At 42.8% G+C, this 15009-nt stretch overlaps 1 protein-coding gene across 1 annotated transcript in view; it reads right to left on the reverse strand.

Moving 5' to 3' along the window:
- Nucleotides 1-15009, reverse strand: part of LOC146521321 (kinesin-like protein KIF1C) — a 35433-nt gene that overhangs the window by 16779 nt on the left and 3645 nt on the right. The window contains exons 2-6 of the mRNA XM_085154916.1: nucleotides 1869-1994; nucleotides 847-923; nucleotides 676-754; nucleotides 234-334; nucleotides 59-124 (exon numbers count right to left, since the gene is read on the reverse strand). Coding sequence (XP_085011042.1) covers nucleotides 59-124; nucleotides 234-334; nucleotides 676-754; nucleotides 847-923; nucleotides 1869-1974 — 429 coding nt within the window. The 5' untranslated portion in view covers nucleotides 1975-1994. The remainder of the gene's footprint in view (nucleotides 1-58; nucleotides 125-233; nucleotides 335-675; nucleotides 755-846; nucleotides 924-1868; nucleotides 1995-15009) is intronic.

Below are 15009 nucleotides of genomic sequence, written 5' to 3' on the forward strand. Positions count from 1 at the left end.
ACGTTTAATCAGGGAAATCGATTTAACTACAACTGATCTAGGTTAGATGAGGGCTTACCTCGACGGAGTAGGTCAGGTCAGGATCTGTGTTTTCTCCTGTTCTCTGAAACAAGTCCTCACACAGCTGAACACACAGACAGACACGCGTTAATATAATTCTTCATCAGTTATCCCTTTGAATAAGCAAACAGCAGCATTTTAATGCAGTAATGATGTGATATGACTGTATTTACCTGTGGTATGATCCCTTCCTGACCAGGCTCCTGTTTGCCCATCATAGTGTAGCTCTTCCCTGCACCCGTCTGTCCATAAGCAAATATACACACATTGTATCCTGGAAAACAACAACCACAACATTACAAGTTATTGTAAAATTATAAATAACTCACTCCTGTATTAGACATTAAGACCATCAGCCAGCCTATGTAGAATATAATCGTGCTGTCATCATCAGCATCATCATCAGCAACAACAGTATCATTTTACACATCAGTAGAGTAACAAGTATCAGCATTGTTACTGGTCACCATTAGTCTCATTAGCTACATAGTTGGAGCTGGACTATGGAGGACCGAAACCGCCAAAATAATTTAGAATTTAATAAAAAAAATATTTCCATTTTAGCAGATAGAGGTCGGGCTCTTCTTTGACATCTGAGAGGGCGTTCAGACTTACCTTCGAAGGCGTGCAGCAGCATCTCCTCGCCGATGTCCTTATACACCTGTGTCTGAGAGGTGAAGCTGGGGTCATCGGGCTGCAGGGACACAAACACATGGCACTGTTATCACTGATTTTGGGTTATAATATTGATGTTTTCTGTGTGTGTGAGAGAGAGTGTGTTATCACCGTTGTGTGTGACCAGTAAGAGTAGTCAAAGGTGAAGTTCTTGGCTCCATCTTTGGGCTGTTTGGGGTTGGAGATGCCTGGAAAGAATCATAAAAGAAACAACCTTCACTGCATGACGAGAAGTCTGTGGACACACGCCAGTTTTATTTCTTTTCTCCTCACTTTCAAATGTGGAGGCAACAAAGTGACACTGCTGAAGTGGGGACATCTGCATGTGACCACTCCCAGCATTCACAGAATATATGACGGGCTCGGCATATAAGTATTTGTCAGATGGACACACAGCTGCTAATAACAGCCCTGCTGCAGCAAAGTCTATTAATAAACAGCCTGTGTGTGTCCGTCAGTTTATGCAGCAATAGGATCAGACGTCACATGACGTTCCCATGGGAACGTTGAGGCCATAAAAACCCCTGACCCACAGAAGGGTTAGGTAAGGAGAGCATCAGCATTACTTATTAAAATCAAAGTGACTGTTAGCTTCAAGCTAAATGCTGTTATTTCTATTCCAGTTCAGGGACTTTTTTATTCTTTAGTCACATTAAAGTGATGTCACAGCTAATTCTGCGACGAGCAGGTTCACGGCATTTAAATTGAAGGTCAGTTTTAACTTCATTAACCCTCGTGACAGAAGATTAACCTCCAAAACACCAACATGGGCGCTGCCACAATGCTACACCTGAGGCTTTAATATGTGTAGAGGCTATATCCATGTTATACACAGTTTATGATTCAAGGTCACAATAAAAATCCTCATTACATCATAATAAAAACTCTGTTCTCTTAGCCAGTGGTGTGTCCTCATCATGCTGTGTCTTATTATGAGGACAGTGACAGGCCTCTCGTTATCTAAAAACCTTTGTAATATATTTCTATGGTTTCTAATTTATTTGTCTTTCTGTATCTTTTTGAGGACGTCTGTATGTTTCAGATCCTGCGAGGACGTCTTCAGGTTAGTGTCTCAGCGAGGGGCCCCATAAATCCTAAAGGACAGAACGTGTGTGTGTGTGTGTCATTCTTACAGGTGGTGTTTCCCTGCATCTGGATCACACACTTTGCGTTGCGTCCTATCTCTCTGGAGTTGAACGGGCGGACTCGCACCGCCACCTTCACTGATGCACCCGCCATTTTTCAGCTCCGCCCACCACCTGAGGACAGCCAATGAGAAAGCACGGTTTAAAAAATGGTCATAAACATACAGAACAAAATCCAAAGCACACAGCACACAGAGGGTTTCTTTACTACTTTTGTCAATTTTAGTGTCTTTCTGCTGATCCTTTAGTCGTGTTTCTACTGTTTTTATTGTGGTTTTAATATCTATTTTTTCCATGGACCTCCAGCCTGCTCAACCACTTTTCCTCCTCTTTCCCAGAACTCCTCCCTTCATTTTACGAGCCGGGTTTTTCCTCATTCCCGCTCTTTTCTTTCCCTCCTCTTCTTTTTCCAGTCCTCAGTTTTCCATTCCCCCGTCATCCTTTTTTCCTTCACACATTTTCCTTTCCTCTTCTTCTCTTCTCTGTCCTCTTCCATACAGTTTTCACCGCTTACTTTCCCCCTCGTCCTTAAGTTTTCCTCGACTCTCTAAACTGCCTTCTCTTTTCTGTCTTACGGTTTCTGCCTTTCTTATCCTCTCCCATTCATCTCCATCTTTCATTTTCTTCCTCCTTTTCTTGTTAATGCACTTTCTTACTTCCTCTATTCATCTTTCTGCCTTTCTCCTCTTCCCTTTGCTTTGTTTCCCAGCTTCTCTCGTGCTTTTATTCGTCTTTCTTACCTCTAACTCATCTGAAGCATTCAAACAATGTTTCCTCCTCTCTCCCCCTTTCATTAGCGTCTCCTGAGCTCCTCCCTTCATTCTTTCCCCTCTCTTGACATTCCTGTTCTTCCTCGTCTCCACAAGGCTCTTTTTCACCCGTTTTCCTCCTTTTTTCCTTTTTATTGTTCCTCTTTTTCCCAAACCTTTATGTCTCTTTGTGTGCCAGTGTATGCCGATCTCCCTCGCCTCGGGCATTTTTACACTCCAGTCGGGTTCTCGTGGGAAGGAACCTCATCAGATACTGTTACAGTCAGTGTGTGTGTGTGTGTGTGTGTGTGTGTGTGTGTGTGTGTGTGTGAGGTCTGTTAAACAGTGAGCAGGTTATTGATCTGACAGTCAATCATCTATCAGAGTGGGATGATCATCAGCCTGTTTGCGATTGGTCAGATCTGCTGGTGTTGATGTGTTGGCATGTGTGTGCGGCTGCTCTATAATTTCATCCTCGGCGGTCTGTAATAATCACATGACTGACATTCCAACATAAGCTCACTGAGCGGCGACTCGGGGAAGTCCTGAGCACTTAATGTTTCCATCGCGAGAGAAAATGATCTGACGTGGATGAAAAGTGTGTGATCCTCTGGTAGAGGAGTCGTCTCACGGATTAACCACGGAAACGCGACACGACTGCATCGTAAGGCTACAGCGTGGACGTCTCCTCTGAAAAAACAACCTTTGGTTCAGCACATGAATCCACAGCAAACACATTTTAGTTCGTTCTGAGGCTTAAGAAGAGTGTCAGCCGAAAAATGTTCAGTTTCTCTGAGTATGTGTTTTACAGAGCTTTCTAATCCAGTGCCCTGAGTACCAGTCTCTTTCACACAGGCAGGGCTGCTCAATTAATCGAATTTTAATCATGATTACGATCTGGGCTTTCAACGATCATTAAAAATGACTGAGCCGATTATTAGCCCCTCCCTCGTGCTTTACTCTCGCGCTGCTCCGTGTGGCAAATCGAGCGCACCTCTCTGCATTTCGAACACGTGTCACAACAATTAAGAGCAGCGGTCTCCAACCTTTTTTGCGCCACGGACCGGTTTATGCCCGACAATATTTTCTCGGACCGGCCTTTAAGCCTCAACTCTCGCGGCCCGGTACCAAACGACTCACGGACCGGTACCGGTCCGAGGCCCGGGGGTTGGGGACCGCTGATTAAGAGGACCCGAGGGAAGCTCGGAAAGCTAAGCAGAAGTTATTTGGAGAGGAGAGTGACTGCCATTGGTTGAAAAGAGGTAAAAAAAACTTCAGTGGTGTGGAAACATTATGGGTTCATGAGTCAGAAACTTTGCTACTGTGTCGTAGCTGCACCACAGAGCAACACTGCAAAGTTCACTAAACATAGATGTTTACATTTTTCATTTATTTCTTATATTGCAAACATTTGCACTGTTATCAGTATTTGCACTATTTTATATTATTTTTGACAATCTTTAAAGTCATTATTCAATACATGGTTATTGTTAAATAAATATCGACAAATAATCGAGATCTCAATTTCAGTGAAAATAATCGTGATTATCATTTTTGCCATAATCGAGCAGCCCTACACAGGTGCTTTTCTCTAAGCACTTTTAACCTCACATTAACACTTCGATAAACACACAGAGCAACTAATGCTTCGGTATTTTGCCCAAGGACACTTTGGCACACACGCTGGAGTAGCCAGGGATCGAACCGCCAACCTTTCAACGAGTGGACGATCTGCTCTACCTCCACCCTGTCCTCCAATCAGACTCCAGCTTCAACCAGAGCATTTTAGGCCCTTCACCACCCACCTATAAAAATATAAAAGGGCTAACTGTGTGGTAGCTCCAACAGCACCGTTCACAATAGCAAATGACTGAACTAGTGAACATCAATGGACATCAGCTGAACAGGTGTGGCTCAGGTGGTGGAGCAGCTCCTCCAACCTACATGTCAAATCATCCATGGTCAATTTTCTGAACCCAGAACTGTCTCAGAGTCATCCACCCGAGTGTGAGTGTGTGAATGTTAGAATAAAACAGAAAAATGTTTGTATGTCTGTATGAATAAGTGACTGAATCTTGTAGTAAGTACGAGCCTCGAGTGCTTGAATGAAGTTGAAACGCACTTTATATAAACATCAGTCCATTTACTCCTCTTTTGAGACTTTTGTGTGTGAATGAATTCCTGATTTTACTGAACAATTTATTCAAATAAAAAACTAAACCACCCTCAGAAGTACATTAACTGAGTACAATCCTTACTAATGAGTAAACCTAACTCTGTCTGTATCTCGTTGCCTTTTTGATTCAGGAAAATAGTGAAACAACGCTACAGCTTCGTTTGCAGGTTTAGAAACAAACACGGATTAATCCGCCACTAAAACTAGTCCCTGACATACACACCTTTCCCCCTGCTTACGCGTAAACTCCTCAACGTTAAATAAAAAACTATAAGAGCGACATTAATGACGATAAGACTTTGTTGGAGTGTGTAGCGCAGGAATCGGGGGATCGTCCCGTCTCAGATCCGGTTGGTTTGTTTCCTCTGTGGTTGAGTGAGTCAGTATGGGGATGCTCATGCAAAGAGAAACAAATGAAGCGGCGCCCAACAAAGTCACATGACTTTTGCCTTCGCTGACTGCACTGAAGCGTCACACACGTTTAAACCAAAGCAGCAGCGAATCATCTTTGTGTGTCGTCTCAGTGAAGTGAGACCGATAAAACCAGAGCGCGACTCCGAGGACCGACGGACGGTTTTACTTCAAGTTTGTTTGACGTTCCTGCTGTAAATTTGATCTGCTGCGGTTTTGATTTCCACCTCAGCCTTTAATCTCACAGAGGTGACGCTTCTCAGATCAAACCCGGAGATACTGAAAGCAAAGCTGGCAGCAGGTTCTTCACAAGAACAACAGGACGGCATTAAAGAGCAACAAAAACAGTGTTTCACCTTTTCTTCTCTCTGCTTGTGTGAAATATAGCAAACAACAAAGTCGTCACTACGACCGCGTTTGTTATTCTTTCTGCTGACACGAATTTTAAACCACACATTTGTCCCCCTTTCATATTTCACAAACTTTAATGCTCATCAGTTATTAGAAATGCCAGCGATAACATCCACTGACGTCTGTGGCTGATATTTATCTGCTGCCTGCACTGGTTAAACGCTCGGAAATGATGTAATCAGTCCTGAATAAGAGAGGAAATATGAAGCGATGAAAATGATGAAAAGAAAATATCTAAAAACATATTTATGAAACTGTTATTTCAAATGGTGGAACCTGCAAACACGTAGGAATGTTTAACACTAAACACAGAGCAGCTCAACATTATGAAACTACAGTTGTGTCATTTATTTAAACACACGCGGCAGGAAAACGACTAATAAACCTCAAACAAGCTCCTTTCAGGCTGGACTGGTTTTATTCAGGCTCAGTGTGACTTAGTACACTTAGTTCCTCCTACGCCGGGCGGCGCATCGGGCAGCTAGTGATCTCCATCGATGTTGGTCAGCAGCGACTGCTTCAGCTTCGTCCCAGGCAATGTCGACAGTTCTCAGATCGTCCATGAATGTTCGACGCCATGTGGTCTTTGGTCGGCCTTGCTTTCGCTTGCCAGTGCGTGGACGCCATGTCATGGCAATCTTAGCTGGGCGATGAGGGGGTAGGCATAAAATATGGCCCGCAAAGCGGAAGCGCCTTTCTGCAACAACATCGGCTAATGGGCGGGTGCCTGCTCTTCGTAGCACCTCCTCGTTTGTTATTCAGTCCCGGTAGGAAATTCTCAGGATTCGCCGCAGGCCACGTTGTTGAAGCACGTTCAGGTGTTGAATAATTGCACTTGTTGAGCGCCAGGTTTCACTAGCGTGTAGTGCAGTAGGGAAGACGATAGAGTTCAGTAGTCTGATCTTGACCCTAACATTCAGGGAGGTCGAGTTCCAAATAGGTTGGAGACGTCGCAGGACACCAACTGCCTTTCCTACTCTGGCGTCGAGATCCCGATCAGAGACCCCGTCATTCGAGATGATGCTGCCAGGATATGTAAAATTCTCCACCTCTTCAGCACGTTGTTGGTTGATCATGACAGGAATGCGGGCACGTGCATAGCCAACTCGGAGAACCTTGTTTTTTTGGCGCTGATTCTTAATCCAACTTTCGTCGCCTCCCTCTGCAGGGCCGCGGTCAACTTGGCTCAGTGTGAAGTCAGTTTTATTTAACTCTGTGATTTTACAGGTTTTTATGTTTGAGTAATGTGATCATTATTAATATGAAACATCGCGAGTTTCCTCAAGCATCACAAATCCAGACGCCATTTACAAACGCAGGCAGTGGACCTCAAATCGTGGTGACGGCTCTCCACACGCACTGTGACATCATCGCTCTGATCAGCACCGTCAGTCTCGCTGCACATTTCCACACAGCTACATCAACATCTGCAGCATCTCAGCACCTCTGCTTCTGACTTTGTATTAAACCTTTAAATACTTTTTAACCCTACATTTAAATGATTTTATGTTATACTTTACGATTTTTAACGTTTTTAATGTGTTTTATGACCTTTCACATAAAGCTTTTTTTTATTTTCTATTTTTAAATGTATTGAAATTGTAAATCAATATTACAATAAAAATTTTCATTTTAATTTAAAAAATAATATAAGAAATTCTAAGGGATTTCCAATTTTCACAATTTTTGCATTTTTTACATTATCTTTTATTTATAGGAAATTTCCATAATTACTTTGTTAAAACATCCTTTATTTCCTGTGTAAGACACGTTATTTACATTTTCTTAACATTTCATAGACTGCTCTGACATTTCTTGTGACATTAAATTATTAATAAATTAATAATTATTATTATTAATTTTCAAGATATTTTTCAATATTTGTAATAATTTTTTGTTTTTCCCATACATTTTTTTGCCCTTTTAAATAAACAAGTTCCAGTTTCAATTACAATTTTTAAACAGTAATATCTGGTATTATTTTCCTAATACTTTATTTCATTCTTCATTATTTAAAATTTCCAGCGATAATATTTGTACATTGTACATGTAATATTTTGACATTTTTAATACATATTTTGTGCCGATCAACACCATTAATAATTCATTATTTTAAAGATTATTGTCGATCTCTCGTGGTTTCTCCTCTACCAACAGCTGATCACAGACAGATGTGAACAGATGTGAGTTATTTTAATCTTTAATGACTCAAACTGAACTAATGATTGTAAATGTCCTTTGCTGTAAGGGGACAGTGAATGCAGCATACACACAGACCAGCAACTGCAGTGTGTGTGTGTGTTTACTCTGCTAACAGACAAGATGGTGGACACAGATACTGGATTGTGTGTGTGTGTGTGTCTAGGTGAGCAAGCAGCCTTCATACCATAGAGCCCGGCAGAAACGCTGACTTCACGCCACAGGCATCCCGGCGCACACACACACACACACACACACACACACACACACACACACACACACACACACACACACACACACACACACACACACAGAGAGAGAGTGATTCAGAGCATTGCGGTGGAACAGGCCCGGTTGGTCGAGCTGCTGTTGGACAGACTAACCAGCTGTTTAAACATGCAGGGAAACAAAGAGGTTTCCAGCTTCACGGGAAAAAACATCCAGCCGTGCTCGCTGTTGCGGCTCTCGCCTTTAATCTCACAGCTAAACCGGCTGGATCGTCTGCCAGCCAATCAGCTACCTCTCAGACAGAGACAGAGCGCACTCAGACAGGAATTACACAACGCACACACACACAGTCACACCACATGAGCAGGAGTCTGGAAACAGAGGCCGCCGCAGCCTCGCAGAGAATCCGTCTCAGGCTCAACATCTGTCTCTCTGCACTGAAGCAGCAGCTCAGACTCGAAGACAAGTTTTCACACAAAGGTGGTGAAGAAAGGAGGACGAACGTGGGGCGATCAGATGCCTCTCTGATGGCGTCATGTGACGATAACCATCTCAGCCTGAAACACGAAACTGCATCTGCAGATGTAAACACGACCTGGGAAACTTCACCAATAAGAGTTCAAGCGACTGATGGGAAACTGGAAAAGTCCCGCGCTCGCTCATGTTTACCTGCGCGCTCCCAGGTAACCTTAGAGAGACTCGGCTTTCTGAACAACAGCAAGAACGTAAGGGAAAGGACGGTCAGCAAGAGAAATCAATAAAAGGAGCAGTCGTCTGTAAACACAGTCAGTAAACTCGCTGCGTGCTGTAGGTGGAGGAAGGCCAAAGTCACACAAGCCTGGAGACTCGTCAGCAACACACACACAGCTGGGGTACGCACATTTTCCCCTAGCAACAGGTGGTTACTATGAGGTCAGTGTGAGTGGGACTTAAAGGTGAGTAAAAGTGAGCCTTTGGTGAACAAGTTCAAGACACCAATCTGATCTCAAGTAGAACTCCAGAATAATATTTGGATCCGAAGCCTCCAACATAACCTTCACAGGGGTTCGAGAAAATCTTCCAGAAGAAAAATTCACTTTTTAGTGGTAAACATGCAAAATTTCAGGTCCCTGCTGTCATCAGTTCCCTCAAAAAACATCTAAAGGATGACAGTAGGTGTTCTCTTAAACATTTATCAAAAACTTGATAGGTATGGACTCGCAGGAGTGGAGCTCAGGCCAACCAGGAGTGATGGATGCTGGGAGTCACAGTGGTAACAGCAGCAGGTGGCCAGCTCTCCCCCGACGTCACATCTCAGGTTAACCTTGCTGTCAATACACTTTGACCCCTCCAACATCCTGATTCAGACTTTGTAGTCCTTTAAACGACAGCTGCAACATCGCTGTGACACCCTGAGACAACAACACGACAGCTCAGCATACAGGAAACAAACTCCTTCCGCCGTGCACAGTCTCCTCAGATCACTGAGTGAAGGACAAATGCAAACTTTAGCCAGTAACTGCACACGTGTTCATGTAAAGCAGGACAGAAATGATCCAAAAAAACCACTTTAAACAAAGCCGAATGAGGCCTGAACAGCACCTCTATGCAGTGACGTCATAAATGTAAGGACACAGTTCACTTTATTAATGTGATACTGAAGAAAACTTAAAAACGGACAGATTCTCAGGTGACTTCTGCACATGCAACGAGTGGCTGTTTTCTGTGTCTTTAAAGCGCGTCTATGCTCGATTAACTTCAGACATTAAACCCTGAGTAAATTGGAAACGTGTGGATTTCTTCACTCTACTGAAGTTTATTCATAAACACTGTTTCCATGAAAAACTTCACAGATTAAAGGACACCGTTCAGTTTTCTGTGGGATCATCCCGCAGAGAAAAACATCTCACGGGTTGATTATTGATCTGCTGTAAAGACATCATCACCATCTGACAGTCATGTGTTCAGACTCCCACAGCTCCGCTCCCATGTGCCGGCCTCTGTGGAGGAATGTGATAATGAATGGTCTTCATACCGCACACACACACGTCCTATGGTAACATATACACACAGAAAGCTAAAGATAGCCATCGGCTGCACTCGACGCCCAGTTTGCACAAAACTTTTTACACTGTTTGATCAGAGCTGGCCTTGCATCCTGGTCACATGACCTGGAACCCCGTGCTGCTTTCAGTGCAGTGGGAGATATTAACAGTGCGGACTCAGCGTGGATAATGAAAGCCTCACACTTACACACAGTCAGACTCATCAAACCCCCAAGAGCAGGAAAACAAAGTTGCAGTTTCTTTAGTGGCCACTTGAGGCAGTCTCCAAAAAGTGACTCAGTCCCCATAGACTTCCATGTTGCGATTTCCAACTTTACAGAATAAACAATAATCAAGCTGTCCAAGACTCTGAGCTCCGGTATTGTTAAGTGAAATTGCCTCAACACAGCCTGCCTCTCCCTTATGACTGCTGGGATAGGCTACAGTGCTCCCCTGACCCCTGAACTGGTAGGATGGATGGATGGATGGATGGATGGATGGATGGATGGACGGATGGATGGATAGACGCATGGATGGATGGATGCATGGATGGATGGATGGATGGATGAATGATGCATGGATGGATGGATGCATGGATGGATGGATGGATGGATGATGCATGGATGGATGGACGCATGGATGGACGGATGGATGGACGCATGGATGGATGGATGGATGGATGGATGCATGATGCATGGATGGATGGATGGATGGACGCATGGATGGATGCATGATGCATGGACACATGGATGGATGCATGGATGGAGGATGGATGATGGATGGATGGACGCATGGATGGATGCATGGATGGATGCATGATGCATGGATGGACGCATGGATGCATGGATGGATGCATGGATGGATGCATGGATGGATGCTAGTTAACACTAAGTAGCAGCTGTGATCCTGACTGATAACAAAGATGGCTGATGACCACCTTCTCAACCAAATACGATCAGCTCCGACTCCAACAAACCAACATGGCAGCTTTGGCATCTTTTATAACTGTCTATGATTTTAGTTGGTCATGAATACATCAGTTTACAGTCAGTACTAGTCAATGACTTCCCTCTTCCATCAGGCCTCAAACACTTTCAAAAAGCTGCACTAAACTAAAGGGCTTCTATTTACATGGCTTTTTTTGTTGGTCCAACATAAGCATAAATCCTGCAGATGAGAGAGAACAGCACTGAGTCCTGATGTTTGAGGAGTTGAATCAAAACAACAGGTCCTTTTACTCTGACAAGCTGTGCAACGACTCTAAATATAGAACCACTGGCTTCTAATGACTATAAAAACAAGACAATCCAAAGAAAGCTTTTAATGCTTGCATTCCTTTTTTGCAAACTTTTCTCCTTTGGTCTCGTGTTATAAAACCAGCCCTCTCTCTAAAAGCCCCAGACTCACTCCCCGACAGGTTGTGGCAGGTCAGTTTGAGCCGGATTGACAGAAAGATGAAGCTGAAACCAGTTCAGCCATCTGGGAACAGTTTGGTTTCAAAGTTTCTTCCACAGAGCAACATAAGTTTCACTTTAAGTTTAAAATGGAGCAGCGGAGCAGCCCAGCCTGATATGTACACAACAACATTTGTAGTTTAAGACTCCAGCTTTCAACAGCCTCAGACAGAAGAAGACAAAACAGGAAATGGGACAAACCAAATAAAGTCATTAACTAATTGCAGCAAACGTCCTGTCCTGTTTGTCAGGTTGCAGTTTGATGTCTGTTCAGAGGAAAAACAAGTCCAAACATCATAACTGAAGCATCATTTTTTTCTATCCAGTCAGACTAAAAGTCATCAACGCAAATTAAGTTTCGGCAATCATTAGTTTTCTTTCTTTCCCTCAAACTTTCTCCTCTCCATATGAATAAGGAAACATCTAAATGGTGTTTCAGTGTTCAGTCTTCATAAAGGAGCTTTTCTCTTCTCTGTGGTCCTTCTCTGTGAAGCAGGAAACCTGTAAACACAGGTGGGCAGGAGGAGGCTGAACTTTACCGCTTTGCAGTCAGGCTCATGCTTGATCTCCAATCACCTCCACAATCCGCTGCAGCCGTATTTGTTTCCATCAGAAACCTGCAGCAGTGACGCTCTGCTGCAAAAATGTTGAATGAGTGCCAGTTTCAGGATGCCATGTGCGTATGATTAATGTCTGCTCAGACAATAATGCTGGCTCAGGCTGGTGGCTGTCAGCTTTGTACTGATTGATGGTGTCGCCATGAGTGAGGCGGTATTTCTTAACGCCACATGAATTTGTTTATGTTGGGAAGGTTTGGACTGGTTTAGACTTGGTTTGGACTGGTGACGGCTCAAACAGAAGAACTTTACCTGAAGAGTAACTCTCCTTCAGTCTCATGTTGTGCTGCTTTACATAATGTGGATGTTTGGCGGGGCCACCATTGGTCTGCAGGCCTCACATTGAGGACCAGAGTTCTGAAAACACCAGTGATGTTTCAACTCTTGCAACACAACACTCATACATGCATGGAACGACTCTATTTGGTAATCCAGCACGTTTCCTAGAAGACTGCATTATGAAAATAAGCTCTGCACGTGCTCGTCGTCAGTGCTGCAGCTCATTTCTTTCACCATCCACATTACAGACAGCTGTTTGCACAGACAGCTCCTGCCTCTCCACCAATCACCCTCCCAGTGTTGGTGTAACCTGCAGGATCTGCAGGTTAGGCAGATCCTACTGCTTTTTTTAACCCCTCCTCCGCCCCAGCATCCACCTGCAGTCTCCGGTTTCCCAGTCATTCCTCCCAGTTTCTATGTGTATCGTATATGTGGTGACTAATGAGCTTGACTCTGACTGTGATCTGAAGCTTTCAGGAATCATTTCAACTTTCTGACCGCAAACCCACAAAGAAGAATTATCAAATGTTCCCTGAAAGCGTCCTGCTGTTTTCAGGGAACAGTTAACAGTAAGACAACTCAGCGAGGGAACGCTTGGGGTCACAAAAACTTTTTTAAAAAGCTAGTTTAATTTTGATTTCTTCTTTCTTTGTTAGGAAACACTGAAATGTGCTGTTCTTGGTCTTGGGGGAAAACAAACAAACTTTACTTTATAATTTGTGGAGAAATTGCAGTTGACTGTTGTTATGGCAGAAAGCTGAAAGCTGCAGACTCGGTCTGCAGCTTTCAGCTGAAAAGCTGGAGGTGAATAGTTTGGTTACAAAGCTTGAATGGAGACAGTGGTCTCTTAAAACATACCCATTAACTCGTTAAACTACCAGAGGGCTTTTACTTTGAAATTTCACAGCATTAACCCTTTAAAACCGGTTGGAGCAGCACAACTTTTTTGCATAACTATTTTTAAATCCCGGTAGCTCTGCAACCACGTAAACTACCGCAATAATTTTTTTGCATATGAAACCGGAGGAGTTGTACTTACATCTTATGCCATCAGCTTGTCCTCGGTCACAGTTTCCTTCCACATATAGCTTTGCAAAAACTGCATAAAAAGCGCTTGCGCCACTTGCAGCAACAAAAACATAATATTCCAGAAACACGCTTTGCCGATTCAATCAGCTGTTCGTAACTATCACATGTCCGCCATTACCTGCCCGAAACCGGAAGTGATGTCATTTTCGCGGAAATGTAGTTTTTTACCATCGGGGCCTCATGAGCCTATACTGGTGTTTTTAAAAATTATCTTTGACTTTATGACTTTCTGTGTCGTTTCTGGGATGCTTAGGACTCATATTGCACTGCTGGAAATAGTTTATTTTGATGCATATGCTGCTTTTTTGCAAATTTGCATTATAATATTTATTTTTGTTTTTCCTGCAGTGTATAAAAATTGGTGTATTTCAAAAATAAAACTATGAAGACACTCAAAATAAATTTCCTGTGGTGGGAAACTATTTTGTGCAACTTTTTTGTATTTACAGTTTTGAGGGATAAGCCTCTTAAATTTCTCTAACTAGAAATATATGTTAAAAAACAAAAACGATTTTCAATTTTTTTTGTAGTTTATTGCACTTTTTTGCAATTTATGTAATTACTATGCACTTAATGCGTAGATATTATTAAAATTTAGGCTATAATGGTTGTATTGATGTATATCAACTTGAAATGCTCCCAAAAATGGCTCCACAACATGTAAAAATATAATATAAGCTCTGGCAGACTTGGTTCTATGGTAGGTCTTAAAGGGTTAAAGCATCCCAGTAGTGTTTGATGATTGGAGTTTAAAGAGTTTAAAGAACCATTTCTGTTCAATTCCAATATCCTTGATCTTTTATTTTGAAAATAGTCTCCTGATCAAAACAATGCATCCGTCTTTTATATATAGTCCGTGGAGGCCAAAATCATAATAAATAACATCTTCGGTCACGATTATTTTACACAACTACCCACAGACTTTGGAAAACAGTTTGGTTTTTTTTTGAAAGACAGATTATTTTAAAATTAAATTACCTTTAAATATATAAAATGAGGGAACTCTGAGCTCTATGAACATTTCTGATGAGTTTATGGTCTTAGTCGTTGGTTTGAGCCAAACAGGATGACAGAGGTGTGAAGGAAAGGAGTGAGGATTTAGGGTGGGGGATCTGACAAGTCACCAGTTTCTCCATCAGGTCCTCCCCTCAGTCATCAAACACCAAGACAGCAAAGGATAAATAGCTCAGATGAAGTCCTCAAAAAATGACATTTGACCTATTAGGTTGAATACATACAACTACATCCATCTTTTATCTACAGTCTATGGGTGAGAAGCACCACCCAGCCTCTGACATGTGTATACTTCCTCTCTCAGACAGTGAGGACCAGGGAAATAGTCCTTATTTCCCTCATCTAAACCACAAACAAAGACAGATATCCACACTCTGACATGACGAGGGGACGGTTTGTTTAAGGTTTTGTGGCGTTACCCAATAACGTCAGAGCAGAATTCAAACAGCATGCAGCTAAAAATACACACACACACACA

Source organism: Neolamprologus multifasciatus, chromosome 3 (genome assembly GCF_963576455.1).
Source record: "Neolamprologus multifasciatus chromosome 3, fNeoMul1.2, whole genome shotgun sequence".
NCBI lineage: Eukaryota > Metazoa > Chordata > Actinopteri > Cichliformes > Cichlidae > Neolamprologus > Neolamprologus multifasciatus.